Source organism: Falco rusticolus, chromosome 11 (genome assembly GCF_015220075.1).
Source record: "Falco rusticolus isolate bFalRus1 chromosome 11, bFalRus1.pri, whole genome shotgun sequence".
Classification (NCBI taxonomy): Eukaryota; Metazoa; Chordata; class Aves; order Falconiformes; family Falconidae; genus Falco; species Falco rusticolus.
This window is the reverse complement of record NC_051197.1, coordinates 1,513,977-1,533,681: the sequence shown is the minus strand read 5'-3', so window position 1 is coordinate 1,533,681 and position 19,705 is coordinate 1,513,977. Positions and strand designations below refer to the sequence as shown.

General features: G+C 35.7%; 1 protein-coding gene across 7 annotated transcripts in view; it reads left to right on the top strand.

Annotated features, from left to right (window-relative positions):
- LRRC7 (leucine rich repeat containing 7) overlaps positions 1-19,705 on the top strand; it is a 182,448-nt gene that overhangs the window by 100,713 nt on the left and 62,030 nt on the right. For 5 of the 7 annotated variants that reach the window (XM_037403821.1, XM_037403820.1, XM_037403827.1 and 2 more), the window contains exons 7-10: positions 9,588-9,651; positions 13,750-13,824; positions 16,597-16,741; positions 18,715-18,787. In XM_037403821.1, the coding sequence (XP_037259718.1) occupies positions 9,588-9,651; positions 13,750-13,824; positions 16,597-16,741; positions 18,715-18,787 (357 nt within the window). Of the gene's footprint in view, positions 1-1,538; positions 2,139-9,587; positions 9,652-13,749; positions 13,825-16,596; positions 16,742-18,714; positions 18,788-19,705 lie in introns of those variants that run through there. The other 2 variants (XM_037403824.1, XM_037403826.1) reach the window with 2 other exon arrangements.

Here is a 19,705-nt window from a genome sequence, read left to right as displayed (position 1 = left end):
GTGCTGGCCCCCTGGTTAAAAAGTTTGAGGACCCCTGCCCTAAGGAATATTAATTCTGAAATTCACTGACAGAATAGGTGTATGTTTACTGCTACTTGTATTTTTAATGTTTTTAACTAGCTATACTTTGAAATTTTGCAAACGTGAATTTTTCATGTTCAAGTTGTCCACTGAAATTGGCATTTTGAGATGGATACAAGGTTATTTTCTGGAAAAGGGATAGCAGTTTAGTTGAGGCCATTTAATCCTGCAAGTGGGTACATATTTTCTTGTATTTTCCAGATAGCATTGCTCCTGAGATAAACAACATGAAATAGAAAATACCAAATGTTTACTGGTAATTTTCAGTTTTCTGTATCAAAGGATCCTTCAAGTAGTGATTCATAAGTCAAATAGGACTTTTCAGGGTCATGCTGTGAATGTATACATTAGGGTTTTTGTAGCTCCAGCATTCAGGAATACAGTCTTAAAATATACTGTATAGAAGTACCACATGTATCCGTTAGTGGTAGTCACACCACTGACATGACCCCAGCCTGTTTTCCTGCTGTTATAAAGCAGTAGGTGTAGCTGCTTACTCTGCAAGTAAGCCCTGTTCAAGCAGGCTATTCTGACAGAGCAGCTGCTGCTCCAGAATGCAGCAGCGTGATCCCAGCATGTGGTGATCAAGAACCCACAAACGGGGATCCACCAAGAATAACTAATTATGTGCCATGGGGCATATTGTAAGCAAATTTGTTTGCCAGGTAAGGCAGACTTTCATGTAATTTAGTCCAGAAAGTGGAAATATACATTAGCCTTGTTTTTAACATGCAGAGCCAGTTACCAGGAAGAAGGTAGAGGAATGCAGAAAGCAGATGCAGAAGAGAAAGAGGAAAAAAAGGAGTTTTTTTTTTAAAAAAAGATAATAAATTTATTCATATTGATATTGCCGGGAGCTTTGCACTAGCTAATGAGATTTTCTCTGCATTCTGTTTATTTATGTAATCAGTTAAGCAGAAGTGGATTTGAACTGAAATTTAGAATTCCCTTCCCCAACGATTTGAGAGCTGTGTTGGGAAAGAAATTTGTGTGTGAATGAAGGTCAAAACTGTGAAGATTTCACCTTTCTCTACAATCAGTTGAGCAAACCTTTCCAATTGTAGAGTGATTCATGACTGGGTCCTGAACTATGGGATTAATTTTAGAGATCTGATCCGTTTCCACCATAAACAAAACTGATGGGAATTTAGGATCCCGGGTGGAAGGTGATATTTTAACTCAGTAGTGTATTTTTAAAATCCTTACATTTTGCACGCATTTTTTCCTGAAATCAGTTGTCGGTGTGTTTCTATTATGACTGAATCATGGAACAGCTTGATCTCCAGTTTCTGTATAATGGGACTCTTGTCTTTGTGGTGCTTTGTATTTTAGGCCCTTGCTACAGAATTAGGTAAAGTCTCGCAAGTCTTCAGTGCCATAGATGCATTGGTTGTGTTTAGACGCCTGCATCAGCAGTTCCATCTTTTGGGCATTGAAATTCATTTTTCTCATCTTAGCATTTGAAGATGGAGAGTGCTCTTGCCCATCGCCTGAGAGTGTACAGTGGCTCGAACAGCAGAGGATGTGGAGTCAGCAGATTTTCGGGCACCAGAAATGGCAGCATCAGGAGCATCAGCACGAGTAGACTTTGTTGAGGTAGTTCTCCCAAACTGTGTTCTGAAACCAAACAATTCTGGGATACAAAGGCTGATGGAGGCTGCCTCTTAGTCCAGAATATTTAATCCGGATGAATATGTTGGATGGATTTCCCATCACACTTAACCCAAGTAACACTGTGTACAGCTGGGCATTTTGTCCAGCAGTATTCCTGATAGCCATGCAGCTGAGGCAGCAGTATGCCTTGTGGTTGTCTGCTCCCAGCTTCTCTTTCTGTTAATAATGTCCGTATGCAAGTAACAAAGCAGCACGCTGCCATGACTGACTGAGAGCTTCTGGACTTATTTAGTCTTCAGAGACTTAATTGCTTTAGGCATCATGCCATGGTCTCTGCTATATTCTCTGATTTGTGGATTGATACTGCAGATGGTAAAATCCTTAAGTTCTTCAATATAAGTAAAAGTTGAAGTGGATATTGTGTTTGATAATTAAAGATTAAATAGACGTTAGTATACGTATTATGTATGTTATTTTAGATATTTTCTCTGTTACATATTTCAGTCCATGTATAACAATATTTTGTATCCTCAAAATCAGTTTTTAAGCATTCTCTGTTATTTTGAAGCCTGGATAACATATAGATTCTGTACTTTATGATAGATTAATTTATACTTTGGGTCCTTTGCTTTACACCATACAAGTTTTGTATTCTAGAACTTATATACATTATCTTGAGATTCACTGAAAACTGAGTTTTCTTTGTAGTCTGTTAAGTGATGCACAAGTAAATAGCTGCTTGTGAATGTACCATGTAATTCTTCAGCCCTGGTTAAGGTTTAACTACTCTGCAACAGGTAAACTATTAATGTTCTTAATTTTACAATGTAACTTCCAAACTGATTCATTAATGAATTTAAAGTTACATTGCAAGGTTTAAAATCCTAAACCTGGAAGAGACTCTTGAATGTGACATTTTAACAACTTTGAAATAACGATTACTGTGTACAACAGAAGTGTGAGAAAATATTATTTGAAGTGAATACAGCAGAAAATCCAGTAATGGCAACATACTTGCTTTTTAATTTGCTTTTTATTTCTTCAGAAAATAATGGTATCCATTTATCATAAATGAAAATATAATTCTAGATATTGTTGCACAAGGAAATAGAGTATGTAACCTTTATAACTTTCTCAGTCCTGTCTTTGTAAAGTATGACATACAAGAAGCATGGATTAATTGTGTAGCAACATTGTATTGCCTTTTTCACTGTATTTATCATTGTGTAAATCTAGTTGTGCTCTGACCCAATTGCTTTTCACTCATGAGTTTTTACCTGTAAGAGATACTTTTGTTCTTTATGAATGCAGTTCTTCATATGTGGGAATAATTCAGGTGTGATTAGAAGTTTGTGTTTGAAGGTTTGGATAAGCCTTCATGTAACCACCATCTCCTATCTGTCAGAAAAGCTGACCGGGATTTTGATGAGAATACCATGATTTAATGAAAATAATGTATGGCAGTTGACTCATTTGTTTTGTCAGAAACTGTAAATGTAAGACATTTTTTTCCTGGTTATTTGAAGTGTTTGCAATGTGTGGATAAGTTAATCTTCTAAATAAGGCAGCAAAAGGAAACATACAAGGACATGAGAAAGTTATATTAGGCAATATATGTGATTACCATGAATTGTTATTAATACCACTGAACTGCATAACGTGAGTTCTAATTTATGGAGTGTGAATGTTTTTAAACTGTTGTGAGCAATGGTAATTTTTCACCAAGTATTCAGTAATCTCTCTAAGCTACTCTCTATGCTGGTTTTGATGCCTTTGTAGTTTTTTGAGAACCATGTTCCATTATTGTGTTTTAAAATAATTTTTAAAAAGAGTGACCTTATTCTGAACCTACCATGAGGTCCACTTCCATAGCCAAGAATCAGATCATCTGCATATAACTCCTGCAGTTACTTATAAATGGTAGAATAGATCCAAATCCAATATGGATAAAGATTTATGTGAAATTTTTGGCTGCAAGTTTTATTAGCACATTAATTATATTACATTACATCATTTAAGCAATGAATATTTAACTGAGCATTACTCATAATCACACCTTTCCTGTTCCACCTTTATAAAATGACCGTGCATAAAAAATATAATGAATCTTTTCATAAGAAAAATATAAGTAATTACATGAAAGAGATAAAAATATCACAAGCTAATGAAAAATCTCATATAATAGTCCTTTGGGTACATTTGGCAGTGTGCTTTATCTTTTGATGTAGTACCAGCTAACTAAAATTAATCTGCCCCCATATAAATGTTACGGTTTCTGAAACTATGTATCTGACTGTAGAAATTACAGAAAGTAATGTTTAAAAGTTGCCTTTTATAATGAATATACAGTAGTAGAACCAGAACCAAACCTTTTAAAGTGTGGTGTTCAAAGGTTGAATACAGTATGAAATACACAAGTTTTTACCAATGGATTGTAACTTAATTACCATTCATTTAATCTCTGAAGAGTTTCACATTTTTAATTCTGTATAGGTATAAACAATAATTATATATGTAAATAACAAAGGAATACTGCTCTTGAGTTTTCAGTTCCAGTTAGTGGGTATTTTCAGGCTTGTGGCTGGAGTTTTTTGAGCACTTTAACATTGGGCATGAGGGATCACAGTCAGTAGAAGCTTTTACTGACTTTGATGCAGAATGATAAAGTCACAGGTAATACTGCCTGGGACAGAAAACTGTAGAAACTGTTAAAAATGTGTGTCATGCTTCCTGCTTTTTTTGATTGTGAGAGCATTCTACTATGTAATGCTTGTGTGTATAGAGTAAATATTATAACTGAAAAACTTGTAACATCTGCAGGTGTAAAGAACTGTAAACTTGCAATGCTCACATACTGAAATGTGTCTCCTGTAGTATAAAACCTTTTTGCGGTACTAAGGAGTGAAACCTGCCCTCAGGATTTATTAAGGAATTTTGGTAATATTTAAATGCTTTTCACGACTTCCAGACTGAAAGTGTGTGCACTACCTGACTGCTTAACAGGTGGCTAGTCCTCAAAGGTGTCCTGTTGATTTGTTTTAAGCAAAAATAATTTGATTTCCAAAACGGCAACTGGTAAATTGGGTATAAGTAAGTGTAATAAGTTTTAGAAAACTCTTGAGTCCAGTCTTGCAAACGCTGGCAGGGAGCGCACACATTAGTGTAAAGAATTCTCCTAAAGTTAATGAGATTCTGTATGGTAACGAGAATCTCCATAGTCATCAAGTTTGCAATTACTAATGTAATTGCTTATTCCATTGAGTTCAATTAATTAAAAATTGTGTATATGATATTTACAACTTGTATCTAAATGTCAGAAGCCTAAAGTAGATTAATAACAAATCAATTAAGACAATGGTGAAAGTTTTAGGAGTAAGTTAGACAAAACATAAACATTTTTTAGGGATGTGTATATTATTTAAAGAGAAAGGGAGAGTAAAAGAGCTGACTTGAGTGTGTTGCAGCATTGTTTATTAAACTGAGCTTTTGTGTGGATGTGTAAAAGTTCAGTCAGCTTTTGCAAGACATTGCAGAGCAAAGTACAGTGCAGTTAGAGCACCAGAGGGGTTAAAAACATTTTCCCCTATTTTTTTAATGGAGATTATAATATAACATGGAATCATTTTGGGGAGAGCATGAAACATTCACTTGTCCAGGTGACTTCATTGTCTTTCTTCAGCCTCCCCATCTGTTGTGCTGATGGAATGCTTATTGCTTCTTGAATGGCTCCCAACCTTCCAGATACTCTTGCAGACTAAGGAGCTACCATTAAATGATAAAATATTTTCATTATTCCTTCTGGTTTTATTGCAAGAGTAATTCAAAGTAACGAATACTGTAAGAACAAAAATGTAGTAAGAAACAGGCTGGGAGCTGGGGAGCATGAATCAAGATTTGTATCACTAAAATGGGGATCTGTGTAGGGTATATAGGAAGTTTCTGATTAAGAATCTATGTGCTCAGTCTGTACTGATCATAGATATATTGATAAATATTGTTTTGGAACAGTGCCAGATTTCATACCTCCATGTTCTAGGCTTAAACTACAGCATCTGATTTTGTACCTTGTAGTCAAAAAATCTGTCATTACTTTTTCATTTAATTTTCATTTGGGTGCTAATCCCTTTGGAGGTGTGTGGTCAGCTACCATTGATGTTAGCAAACAAGGAAAAAGTCTGTTGCTTTCTTGCCTGAAAGTTGTTTGTGAATGTTGATCAAATAGTTTGGAAAATATATTGGAAAAGAGTGGGACAGGAAAAAAAAATAAACGATATACAGCAGTGGACTTGAGTGAGTATGAAATAGGTGAACTATCAGAAAGCATTAAAAAGCAAAATTATCATGAATTAATCTGTGCTACGGTGACTGTCAGCATAGAAAGAAGAAATGATTCTGAAAGGAAACTGTTTCTAGCTATTTCCAAAGCACCAACTGATCAGCAGGAATAACATATTTGCTAGGTTTCAGAGACTCATTAGGAAACTGAGATTGTGCGAAACTGGACAAAAAAAGACCAGTAGTGAGCAAGTAGAAAGGTGAACACTTAGAAGAACATTTTGGAAGGCCATCAAGGTTAAAACAGCCATATGGTAACACAGAAGGCACAAAAGAAATCAATGGTATAGGAATATGCCCTGCAGTGGTATTACTGGTAGTTCCGCAGCACTGGTAACACCCGTTTCAAAGGACTTTAGGACTTGGCATTGCACTTCCCAAATTTGTTGAGTAAATGCATTGTGATTATTTCATTATCTAGCGTAAATTTTCTGTTTGAAAATACTGCAGTTTATGTTAGATGGAAGATAACAGCCTAGATATGAAAGACAGCAGGTTCTAGCAAAAGGAATTATTCATTTGGTTCAGTGGTGAACTATTTGTGAGAGGCAGCTCCTATACAGAACTTTGATTTTTGTACAGAAGCACATCTGATGCCTGATATTAATTTCTGACTGTAAGATTCATTCCTTGAAGTTAGGCTGAAAGTGAAGTAATACAGTAGGTCAAAGTGTTTAATTAAAGAAATCAAATGAAGTATATAACTTCTTAAACTTGAAAGTGGAATATTTGTTTATCTGGGTTTTTTTATTTTACTAACGTGTAGCAAAAAATACTTCACTTTGCTACTGAAGTATGGCATTTGTACTTCTGTGATTTTTTTTTTCCTATTTTAGAAAACTAAAAGTAAATTTTGCTTGTAATAAATATGAGGCAGCGTTCTCTATCTGGCCCCATCACAACCTCATTTTTCCATAATTTAAGTGTTTAAACAGGTCTATGGTTTTTAGCCATAGCATCTTTGATAATCTGTTTCACTTCATATACAAATTGCAGAGATAAAATGGCTGATATTTTAGATCACATCAATTAAGACTCTGCTAATTTTTTGATTAGGATCAGCTCTGATTACCTTAGAAGTCCTCTGAACTGGCTGTTGCAGTTAATGCTAAGTTACTTAATTATTTTTATCCTCTTTTTTCACTACAACCACCACAATCAAGTATGGTGTTTAGAGCATGTCAGGTCTACCAGGGCTTAAAGAGGAATTCTGCAGCAGAGGTAATGTCCTGTTCCAATTTCATTCATGGAAATAAAGGCACTTTCTAATTTATTAAATTTGAACTTGATCCAGAACAGAGTGGCCATGTTGCCTTTGGGAAGGGGTCCTGTCTCAGGCTGTCTCCCGGCTGTGCCCAGGAACTGCTTGGGGTGGAGCTGAGCTGTAGGAGCCAAACTGGGGGGGGGGACCATGGCAGGGTTCGATGGGATGGCAGAGGGCCAGCCGCCCAGGTCACTGCCCGCCATGTGGCACCACTCGCACAGCAATAGCACTTAGGTCCCTGGAAGATTTACCATCTAAACCACCTTGTTTAGTGCAGAATTTTCATTAAAAGGACTGGAAGAATATAGTCATAATAATTCAATTTTTTTCATAATGAATGAAATCTTTACAGGATATTTATAAAGCCATTTGGTGTAAATTTAATAACCTTGTAAAATATAAAATAAGGGTATTGAGTGCACTATTTGAACTCATTTGCTAACTTTAAAATTTTAACATTATAAAAAGTCAAGATTGATATATTTGAATGAGGAAATTCTTCTTATTCTCCAATGTCATAGTAATTTTAATGCCACTTCCTAATCTTGAAATCATGTAATTATGAAATTCTGACAGTTTGGGAAGATCTGCAGTAGTGAATAGTAAAACACATGTATCATGTAGTAAATTAGTTTTAGAAAAATCTTATTTTATTCCAGTATGAGCAAAGTTGTCCGCTACACAACTGCAGAGCATCCATTCAAGTTAAGAAAATCACAGTCCTGCCGTCCTGCTAGTGTGCTTAGCACTTCAGCTCATGTTCACAAGCTGATCAGCAATTTTCCTCTCATTTTCAAAAGATCTTTGCTGCTTTGGGATTACTTATTTGAGCCAGTGTTTCTGCTGTCATAAGTTCTAAGTATAGTTTTTAATACTGTGCATTTTTAAAAAGCTTGCCTATATTCAAAGCTGATAGATTTTAAATGCTTTTTACAGTCAGTCCACATACACTGTGATTTGTGCCTTTGCCAGTTTAAACTATACTTAAGATAACCAGTTTTCCTCACAGCACAAATTCAGAGATAAACCTGTGAGATTTATCCCATTGACTTCTGTAAGTGAAGAATTTAATCACATGGGTTTCAGCAACTTCTCACTTTTCCTCTTATTTCACTGTTTCAGTCACCTGAGCCTGAACAGTAGAAGTGCCTTTTTTGCTGTTACGTAGTGATCAGTCACAGACATAAATCCAGGTTATTCCTCATTTAAAGCCCTTTACTGCGTAAAGCATGGTTGATATTAACTTTTGGTTCACTTTCTTATGATGTGTTCTTATTTGACTCTTTCTTTTATAATGCCGTGAAAAAGGATAAGCTGCTTGAGTTGATTTTGCTGCCATTTGCGCACAGGCTTTTGCAGCAGAGTCTATGTGAAGCCTTTCTTGCCCTTGGAGGAGCTGCTGCCCAAAAAGGAGCAGCTTTCCTGGCACCAGCAGAGTTGCTCCCATCCCCACACGGTGTCGTGGATCACACCATCTCCCTGCCAGGCTGCTGTGCCATGAACTGCACAGAGAGGAGTACTTGCCTAGATATGCCTTGCAGCAGATAAAAGGCTTGAATCTCAGCTTGTTCATTTAGTTAAAGATCTCTATTATGTTGTTTATCTGTTTTATGTTACAATGATAGAATTACCATAAGCTACTGGCAGACAGCAAGTGTCATAAAATACCACTGCTTGTCAGTGTGACAACTTGTTTGCTTATTCCTGAAATGGAAGGCACGTTTCAGGTCACCCACACTACAAGCCAAAGAGGAGGGAGCCCCAGCAGCTCAGTGCATTCTGTTAAACCAGCACAGGTACTCAAAACAAGCCTCATCTAAACTTTACCTCGTTTAGCGTGCTGATCCTGGTCACAAAAGTGCATTTTCATCGTGACTGTAGTTAGGTACAGTTTTGGGGAAGCAACAGCCATACTTTTGCTGTGAAGAGCCAAAATACTTTCTAGTGGTTTATAAAGAAGTTGATAACAAATGTATGAATCTGTATCAAAAATGCCACAGTTTATATTACTTTCAATTGCTTATAACATGGGTCATTGTCCTTGAGCAACTATGCGAAAGTGTACCAAGATGTTATGTTTATTTTTATATGAAAATAATTGTTGCGAGGTTTTTTAGTTCAAGAACTTTAGCTAATGTCTGAAGGATGAAGTATGTTTTTCCCGTTTGCATCAGCATCAAATAGATGTAATTCTTTTTACAGTAACAGTATCATTGGAACTTTATCTAAACAAAATTTGAGTGACATTTTGCAGGTAAAAATTTCATCTTAGAAATTTCCTAATCTGTTACAGGTCAATGCACAAACTGACTCAGCTGGAGAGACTTGATCTGGGCAATAATGAATTCTCTGAGCTGGTAAGAAATGCATCATTTTTTAATAGAAAGCCTGTGTGGTTTGGATCCTCTGTGCATGGGGCATTAAACTTCTCCTTAAAAGGCATTATTGTGTTGTGGCCACATGCTGTGGTCACTTTTCCATGTAGAATGGAAGATCTATCATAGTTCATGAGGTGAATGCTGATAATAGTATATACCTCATCTGCATTAGGCTTCGGCAGTTCAGATCAAGGCTGCAGATGATTGTCACTCTGAGCTGGCTGCTGTTGCTGGAATACTTCAATTTGGGATGAATTGATGATCTCAGTGTAAATACTTGTGTCAATTATGTATTCATTTCTTAATATCTATCATTATATCTTGCAAATATTAGAAATCACTTTTAGCAGAAGTAAGTTTTGGACTCCAAAAGCGGTTTTTGTCCCTAACTGACCTCTAAGATGAGAATTAGGTTTCCTGACATTTAATAGCTTTCAGGAATTTTTTTCTAGTATCAGTATAGAATATAATCAAGTTGCTCTTCCCTTTAGGTATGGTTCTACTACTTCTATAGGAATTGGCACTTCTCAGAAACCGTATGAGGGTGCTTAAACAGTGTTTTAAGGTGTGCCTATTTTTAAGGAGAGCTCACTGACTTCATCCTGCAGGAACTGTTAGTATGTTAAGAGAAACAAAAGACAGAAAAATTGCTGCCTCATCCTTTTTGAGACCTATCACTGCTAGGGCCATTCGGGAGGGCCTGTGCTTTTGTAGGACAACTAATTAATACTGTAGCACTTGCTATTGCACTGATGGTGAAATAAATGTCTGTGTGCACCTTCTTTACCAACAGCCTGTCTAGTGACTGTTATGCCCTGTGAGTTTCACCACCTTTCCTCTAGAGTCATAGAACAATCTGTAAAAATAGTGCTGCTGAATCAGGGCTTACAATTTTATGAGGTGATGTTTCCTATAGCTTTACTTAAAATCAAGTTAATTTCACTTTAAACAAATTTTGAAATGTCATCTAGTAGTAGAAGGCTGTAGTGAAGAGTCTGCATCTGGCTTATAGGCAGCGCACTAACTTCTGCCATTACGGTTTAAACCTGTTTACGTTCACTAATTTATACTGCTATGTAGGAAAAAATAGATGGTTTTAACTCATTTTTAATTAAAGCTAGAAATATTTTGCACAGCTAAATAGAATAAAAATTTTCAGAAATGGTATTTAGAATTTTGATTACAGAAATACATATATGCTTCCTGAATTCAGTATTTCTTTTTTGGAGGTGAGTTGGTTTTGTAGTCTTTATTATAAATGACTGCAACATCATTCTGTGTTTTTGCATTGTAGCGTACTGTCCCCTAAGAATGGTAAATGAGGAGTTCAGTGGCCCCATACTGCTATTAGGGCCAGACTCCCTGAGCTGACTCATTTTTCAGGAAGTTGATCAAAAAACGTATGAACTCTAGAATCAAATGCCAGAGGCAAAATGGGCCAAGAGGCTAGGGAGCAGCATGGATCTGCAGAAACGTCATAGGAATAGTGGTACTGGTTTAAATCAAGGTCACTTGGAAAAAAGGATTGATAGGTCCTGTTCCTATGGATTCTGAAAATCTGATCTGAGTTTCAATAAAAACTTTCTTCTTATTGGAGAAAAATACTACCTAGAACTGTGGTGGTGTGGAAAAGCTTGATTTCTTTGAGAGTCCATCCCTGGACTATTGAAGTCCCTCCCTTTGCACCGGAAGACTGCGTGCTCTTCGTACAGACAAACTGGAGCAATAGGCATGGGGCTAAGAACAAAGGTAGTTGCAAAAAGGAAGTTATTCTGTTGATTCATTTTCTGGAAACAAGATTACAGAAATCACAAGATAGGTAAGTGTTCCTGAAATAGAAATCGTTGCTTCCTAAATAGCAGCCATATTCAAGTGACTTAATGTAATCAAGGAAGGGAATAGACAATTTGTATCACGGGTCTCTGGGAAAACTGGAGCATTAAATCACAAGGTGTGGGTCAAGGATTTGAAATCTCCTGATCTTTGCAGTGTCAAAAATTGGCACTGGACAAATGATAAACAGCAATTGTACCTCTGCCTGCAAGATGGGGTAAGGCTGGTTGTCGTTCTTCCCAGAGTTTCAGGAATCTGCCGTCAGCAGGAGGGCTTCAAAAGGCATTTTGAAGGAAAATAGTTAAAGGTAGGGAGAGAAGGAAAGAAGGTAAAATGTAATACACTTTTACCAAAGATTAATGTCAGTCTTCAATTCAGACTTGATACTAAGAAGGATTTCTTTACTGAGGTGGTGGTCAGATCCTGGAACAGGCTTCCTAAGGGGTGGTCCGTGCCCCAAGACTGTCAGTGTCTAACAGGCATTTGGACAGTGCCCTTAATAACATCCTTTAAGTTTTGGTCAGCCCTGAACTGGTCAGGCAGTGGGGCTGGATGGTCGCTGTAGGTCCCTTCCAACTGAAATATTCTGTTCTGTTCTATTCTGTTCTAATCTAATTGTGGCAATCTACATGGAAGGTGAAAATATTCCCAAAAATGCATCAGCAGAAGCATTTCTAACAGAGACAAATAAGTTTTTAATACCACTTTTCAAAACATTAGTGAGATCTTCTCTGGATTATGTTATACCGTAATGCTATGGCGTAATCCATGGTGTACCGTAATAATGGTGTACCATAATCCATGCTCAAGAAATTTCAAATCAAACTGTGATATGTACAACATAGGAGTATACTGTTGCCTTTGAGAAGGGTGCCTGTCTAATGAGAGGAATTTAAAAGAAAATTAAAGTTGACAGGGGAAATGATGATTGTCTGTAGTAATGGTAGTCAGCGAACACTCTGGAGGAATAAAGAAACATTAATCAGTACAGGAACAAATAGTATAAAATGGCCATTAATCAGTTTAGCCTGGGAATTAGAAGTGTTTTTAACTACTGAAGGACAAAAAAAATTCAATAGAATTAGCCAAGGCAAAATAAATTATCTTTAAAATACTGACTACTAATTTTTTAATAGAAACACACTATGCGACAATGTGGAAAGCTGAGGGGTTGAGCTCTCAAGATGAGCAGGTTCTTTCTTATCTGATGATGCATTGAGAGCTTCCCTCATAATGTGCCATGTGACCTGTGCAACCAGAAAATCATATTTCTTACAGGAATTACAGCATTCCGGAGAAATTAGACCACAGGAGATAAGAGGTCTCTCTTGAAGTCCTGTGATGCTAGAGAGATAACACTTGTTTCTAGCCGTGTTGAAATAATTCCAGTGAAATAGTAGTACATGCTTTTAAAATGCTAAAATCTGATTTAGTCAGAACCAAGTGAAATACTTATTATCAGGTTCTGGCAGACTTTGAAAAAAATCTCTATAACTTTACAGAGCTAAGGCAAATTGGAAGTCTTGTTTTACCTGCGAAAATTAAGTGTTTCATGAAGAAGAACAATATTGCTTAGGCTGAAACATGGAAATATTTGTGACTTGATCATTCTTGATTTTCACGGCTGTAATGAATGAGAAATTATTTCAGGAATTGCCTTTTTCTGTTTCTCTCACTAATATCCTGTAGTGTTGAAAAGAATAGAACATCTTAGATTAAAGTTTAATATTGTAATTTTAAGGCTTTATCATTGCATACTGCTGTTTTAACTACTGAATATGAGAGTTGCAGTATATCCAGGAAAGTGTACAGCAATGTGACTCTGTTAAGCTATTGGAAGACTATAAATCATGCAAAAGGCAGAGTTTCACATGTGCTGCAAGATGAGATTTGGTCTTTTTCAGTGCATTGTTTCTGAAGCTCCACAACTCACTTTTTATTTGCCTTTTTCATAAATTGCATACTGCCGATGGACTGTTTAGAACAAGAACTTCTAAGTTCTTTGCATTCATTTCTTTTCCAAAGAGTTCTTAAATTTTACAAGTTTTGAAAAAGAGCAACAGTGGCTCAATTAAATGAAATGAGCATACTGTTCAAGTCATTAACTATCTGAAAGTCTGACGGGGATTATAAAAAAAAAAAGGAAGGTGAAGAGGGAATCTTTTCTTTAAGAAAATATGTCTTTATATTTTAAAAAGATATATTTACTTAACTGTCATTGTAATACTGTATTCTTTTTCTCAGCCTGAGGTTCTCGAACAAATACAGAATCTAAAGGAATTGTGGATGGACAATAATTCTTTGCAAATACTACCTGGGGTATGAACATTTATTTTAAGTCATTAAATTACTGTGTAATATGATGAACTATTTACCTTGCCATAAATGAATGCATGAACGTTTTCTTGAATAGGTACAGTTCATGTAATGTTTAATTATTATCAAGAAATAGAAGTCTCAGCATAGCCATTCATATGAAAACCTTTTAAATGTTATTTCATGATAGTGTGTTAACAGGGATGTGCCTGTTTTATTTAAGCCTTGCATAGTTCTCATTGTGAGGGGAAATAATTTCCTATTGTCTTCTCAGTCACCATGCATTAACTAGCAGTTTTATAAAAATGCACATGAGTTTTAAAAAGGAAGAGGGAATATTAAGTAATCTAAATAAACTTCAAAGTAACAGCTAGTATGTACAGATTGAACTATACTAAAAGCAATTCTGAGGCAGTGAAGATACACTTCTCTAGAAGGTGCTCCATTTAGAAATGGAACAAAAAATCTTTTACAATCAAAACATTAGGGTCATGGTTATATATTCATGCTGCTTCTGAGTTGTTGCTACCCCAAATTAGAACTTTGGTTTTCAATTTTTATTGCCATAAATTATTTGAGGTTGTTGCTCTAAAATACCTACAGTGATTATGACTGGAGAAAGGGAACCCTGTCATCAGCATTTTGTCACACAGGTAACACATTTTATGTTTCACATAATAATGCTCTTCATTGCTGCGGGGAAAATGTAGAACTAGATCTAGCACAAACATGTCTAGGTGTTGGAAGAAAAAGTACTTCCTCTTTCAGCTTTGAACATTTGTTAACTAAAATGCAATTTTTTGCGTTGAGCAGTGACTGGTTTATGTCATAATAAATTGATTACCTTCATTTTTTATTTTGTTCTTGCATCCTGCTTTGTCAAAATGATCATTTTCAGTCGCTGTCCAAATATCCACTCTTTGAGTGCTCTGTTAGTGAAAAGAAAAGCTGTTGTTGAAGCCACTTCTTGATACGGAAACCAGCTGGAGATCAAAACCAGAAATATTGCAGTGTTGTTGCTGCAGTGTAACTGAGTAAAAGAAATATCAGATACACAAGAGTGTGGGAAAACATTTTAACCATTATTCTGTTTCTTTTCTGTTCACGATGAAATTGGTTGATATATCCAGTGCTAAAATGTGTTCCAAACACCATCCTGCTGAGCTCTCATAACCCTGGAGGAGGGTACTTAGTTGAAGATGTTCAGTAGATCATGGTACTGAATCCCAAGGAGCATAATTATTTTCAGTAAATAATTCATGTTTCCTGAATCTGATCCTAGTGGATTCTAGATGATGTTTTATGAAAGCCTTCTCCAAAAGAAGGTTTTAAACTGTTAATACTAGCTTTATAATTTGACTTTTTAAAATGGAAAGAAAATACCAAATGGTAATCAATTTTAAGATTTAGAGATTTGCCATGTTTCCAATGTTGATAGTTCAGTTTTTTAATAAGTAGTCTGTGCTAGAAACAAAGATTGTATTCAGCTGTAATATGGGTAGAATGGCAAAGGTTGGGGTGAAAGGGAGATTTTCCCTTTATACAACAACTCTGATGTGATTAAAGATAGCATGAAACTGCATCCTTAGAAGCAGAGAGCAGATCTCAGCAAGGTAAGAGATGAAAAGTTATATTCATATTGGTTTGAAAGTACCTGTAGATGAAGCTGTCTGTAACTATTTTCCTTCTTCATGTGTACAGTAAATAACTACTAAAAGTATATATAATAACTAAAAAACCCACTCCCAAGAACTTGGACATTTACAGAGTCCATACGCTTCCCAAGTAATTTCCATGGCTTTCTCAACATCCATAAAGGGAGTTCCCTCATAGGCCACTAATATTTATTCATCTGGTTTGAAACAAAGTTTGATATTCCTCATTTAACTTCTTTGTAACAATGAGGTAATTCCTCTGGATCACGAAGTATTTCTGTGGGTGCACAGCTGCGTGGTCGCGCTCAATGCCAGCACTGCGCTGCCCCGCCTGGCTCCTCCTGTGCAGCCCTCCAGCCTGCAGCACCCCTCTGCCTCTGCTTGGGTTACGCCAGACCCCGCAGTGACACCTCTTTGCTGTTCCACTTGTAGGCTTTACTTGTAAGAAAAATAACAGCATCTTTTTGGTTATTTTCTTGATGAAATTTCACATCTAGAATGATGTGACCATCTTGTTATAATGGATGAAGGAGCAGGTTGCTTCTCCAGGCTTCAAACTCTTACATGCTCCACAGATTTTTCAAAGAAATTAGGGAAGGATTCCTGTCATGTTGCTCATTGATGTTATAGCTGCAGTTAACTGTATTCACAGAAGCATACTGTTGGGGTTAATTGAACTATGAATATCTAAAGTCTAATTTTAGATTTTATAAAATTCAGAGAATGTTTGACGCAGAAAAGCTTTACCTGCACATCTAGCCTCAGTGATCTTAAGGACTGTCAAGTAGATGTGAATTGTGAGTAAATGTCCTTTGGACCTGTGTCCAAATGAAGAAACAATACAGCTGTATGACTGAGAACTCAAACTTTCAGCAGATTTAATGAATCTGGAACACATTAATTAGTTTAGCATGTCATTTAGTTTGGGAGTTCCTTTTGCAGCTAGCTGAACAAGAAGGCTGTTAGACCACCACTGGTACTGCTTCAGTGAGATGGCTCTTGTAAAAAGGATGCTGAGTTAACCAAATATAAGCCTGTATTACTGTTGTCATTAATTAAACTTAGAAACTGGCTTGCAGTGTATACCCGTTCAAGTAACACTTTGTAACGTGCTATTAAGTCTATAGGGAAGTTAAAACAGCTCGTGTACCTGGATGTGTCAAAAAACAGGATAGAAACTGTTGATTTGGACATATCAGGATGTGAAGGACTTGAAGATCTCCTGTTGTCATCAAACATGCTGCAGCAACTGCCAGACTCGATAGGTGAGAAAAGCTTGGGATTTCTTGTAATCTTTTACAGCTGAGAATTTCATTTATATCTTTCTTTTTTTTGTTGGCAATTATGAGACTTTATAATAACTGGGATAAGGACTGCCATTAAATTCCAAAGGAGTTTGAAACATCTGTGTCTGGACAGTCCATGAAGACCATTTTATAAAGTCTGGGAAAAAAATCCATGGTTAGAAGGTATTGATTATTCTGATTTGCTATTTTAAAGAAAATAAGCAAAGAAAGATATAATTGATCTGATCTAAATTTGTAAGTATAATGCTGATTATGTTAACAGTGTGAAACTCTTGAAGGAAATTGCTACTCTTAGTCACAGTGGTGCAATTCCATGTGAGAGCATTAAACAAAGAGATAGTTTGAACTATTAATTTTCTTTTTTTACAATATTGCATGCACTGAATTTCTGAATTATTTAGAATATATAGAAATTCTGGAAGCTAAGTGGCTGCAGGTATATCACTCTGTACATCTGGATATTTCATTTTGGTCTTGCTCCCTTTTGTTTTCTTTGGAAACACTTGAGATCTGTCTCAAATTGCTTCCAGCTGATGAGCCCACTGTATCATTATAGTCTTTTTCACTTTCCTAAGTACATTCCTTTGAACATGGAACTGTTAAATTCCCAAATTTTAAATCAACATAGTCAAGGTTCTGAAATGTATTGCTAATTAATAATACTGTGCTACATGAATGTTACTAGTTGTCTCATACAGCTGTTTTCCATTTTGGTCTTCTACATCTCACCATAAATTCTAGAGTCTTTGCTTTATGTGGTTTTCTGATATGTATGTGCAGATTGATTTTTAGAGGGCATTTTACCTCCTATACAAAAGGAACAAATATCTACATTTTGATTTATACATTCTTGCAGTTGGATATATTCAGTTCTCATTTCCAAATTCCTGTTGCTGAATGGTAATAGATTTAACAGAAGTAAAGCAAAAAGAGTCATTTTTGTACTGCAATTTAAGATGAGAGCTTGCTGAAATTCATTTTGGTGTTAAATTCTTCCTTTTAAAACAAAATCTTGTTGAAACCTAGAGGTTTCTTAGGAACATGTTGATTTTGAAAAAAGTTTTCAACCAAAATGCTTCTGCAATTGAAATGAGTAGTGTTTCTATTAGCCCTTTAATTATACTTTCCATTTGCTTCAGCTTTCATATTATGGCACATTCAGTAACATTTTCCTGTGATTAATTTTTATTATCCCAACATTAATTACGAATAATAATTTAAAAATGCTATTTCAGTTATCCAGAATTCTTTCAGGAAAAAACATATTTTGAAATATTAACAACTTCCAGAACATGGAAATCCATTTCAGACTCTGTTTCTAGCACTGTAATAGAATATTTTTCCAATTTTTCCACTTTTTTATTGTGTCCTGCTGTTATGCACTGGTAAAACAGAAGTTTCATTCCCTTCTTGGTAAATGTTACCCAGTTAATGCATCTGCTTACACTTAGAGATGTAATAATTCTTTTAAAAAGAATTAGCTGTATATACAAATGCATTCAGGATTGATTCTGGTTTTCAGTCTGATTCTAGTTTTCTGTCTATACCTGTTACGACGTGAGCACCTTTTTTTCAAAGCAACAGGAATCCAACTGAAACGTTAATAGATGTGTAGAAATACTACTCTTCCTACACAGATAGGATACTATTATTATTTTGGTTACATTTTTTTAAGACTCCAGGTGTATGCTTAATACTTCGCTTGCAGTTCAGCTTAACATTTAATCAGTGCTTCATTTTGATGAAACAGATTTTCAATGGGATAAGAATGTGTCTGTGTACTGTCCTATATACGGATGTTTTTTAAAATCTACATCAAAGTTATTTGGTGTTAGAAATCAGTGTGTGTTTAAGGGTGTGGGAGATTACTGAAAGTAAAAAAGATTAATGTGAAATATTTTTCTATTACTTCTTCCTTACCTGTTTTGTAGGACTGTTGAAAAGGCTTACAACTTTAAAAGTAGATGACAATCAGCTTACAATTCTGCCAAATGCAATTGGAAAGTGAGTATGTCTCATTTGATTTTCAACATTAAGTAAAATGTTTTTTCCCTTCTGCTTGCAGAATGTCTTTTTAAAAACTAAAAAAATAAGACAAAAATGTACTGAATTATAAAATAATTTCAAAATGTGTGTCTAACACCCAGCTTATAAATTTTACATTTGGAGCAACATAGTAACTTCTGTGGGCTTATACTGGCGTAAGTGATAAGAAGATGAAATGTATCACATTTTCCAAGAAAAAAAACAAAGATATATTTCTGTATGAATTACTTGCAATTTAGATGATTAGAGCAGCAAAAGCAGGAGAAATAGAAGTATTTGGGGGAATTTGTCTGTTCCCATAGCAACAGCCAGTACTTGATGCCGAAAAGAAAATGGCTGTAAATCTCGTATGTATGAAGATTTCTGAAAATACTGAAGTAGCATAAATGAAAAAGTCATGACGATTTCATAGGTGTATACATCAAAACGTGAAAGTATTGCATAAGTAATCTTATTATGAAAAGCACTGACGATGCCCTTTAGCGATCATTGTGTCAGATATTACATGATTACTGGTGCAGAATTCTCTCTTGTACTGCTGTGTGTCTTGAACTTACTGCTAAATGAAATCCACAATGTGTTGTAAAATTCAAGGTGGATGCAAGCATGGCTCCATGTATTGAAATAGGTGATTCTTCGTAGTATTTCACACTACAGATATCCCTTTCTGGCAGAACATATCTCTAACATTGATATTTTTGTAGACATTGATATTTTTGTTATAGACTCTTCCTCTACATATTTGACTTATGAAATGCTATATGAACTGATAATTGGCAAAAATTTCAGAGTACATGGTCCCTGGCTGCCTTCCACAGTTATAGCACTACTAGTGTTTTCATCATCCCCCTTGTGCCAGCAGTAGTATGCAGGCAG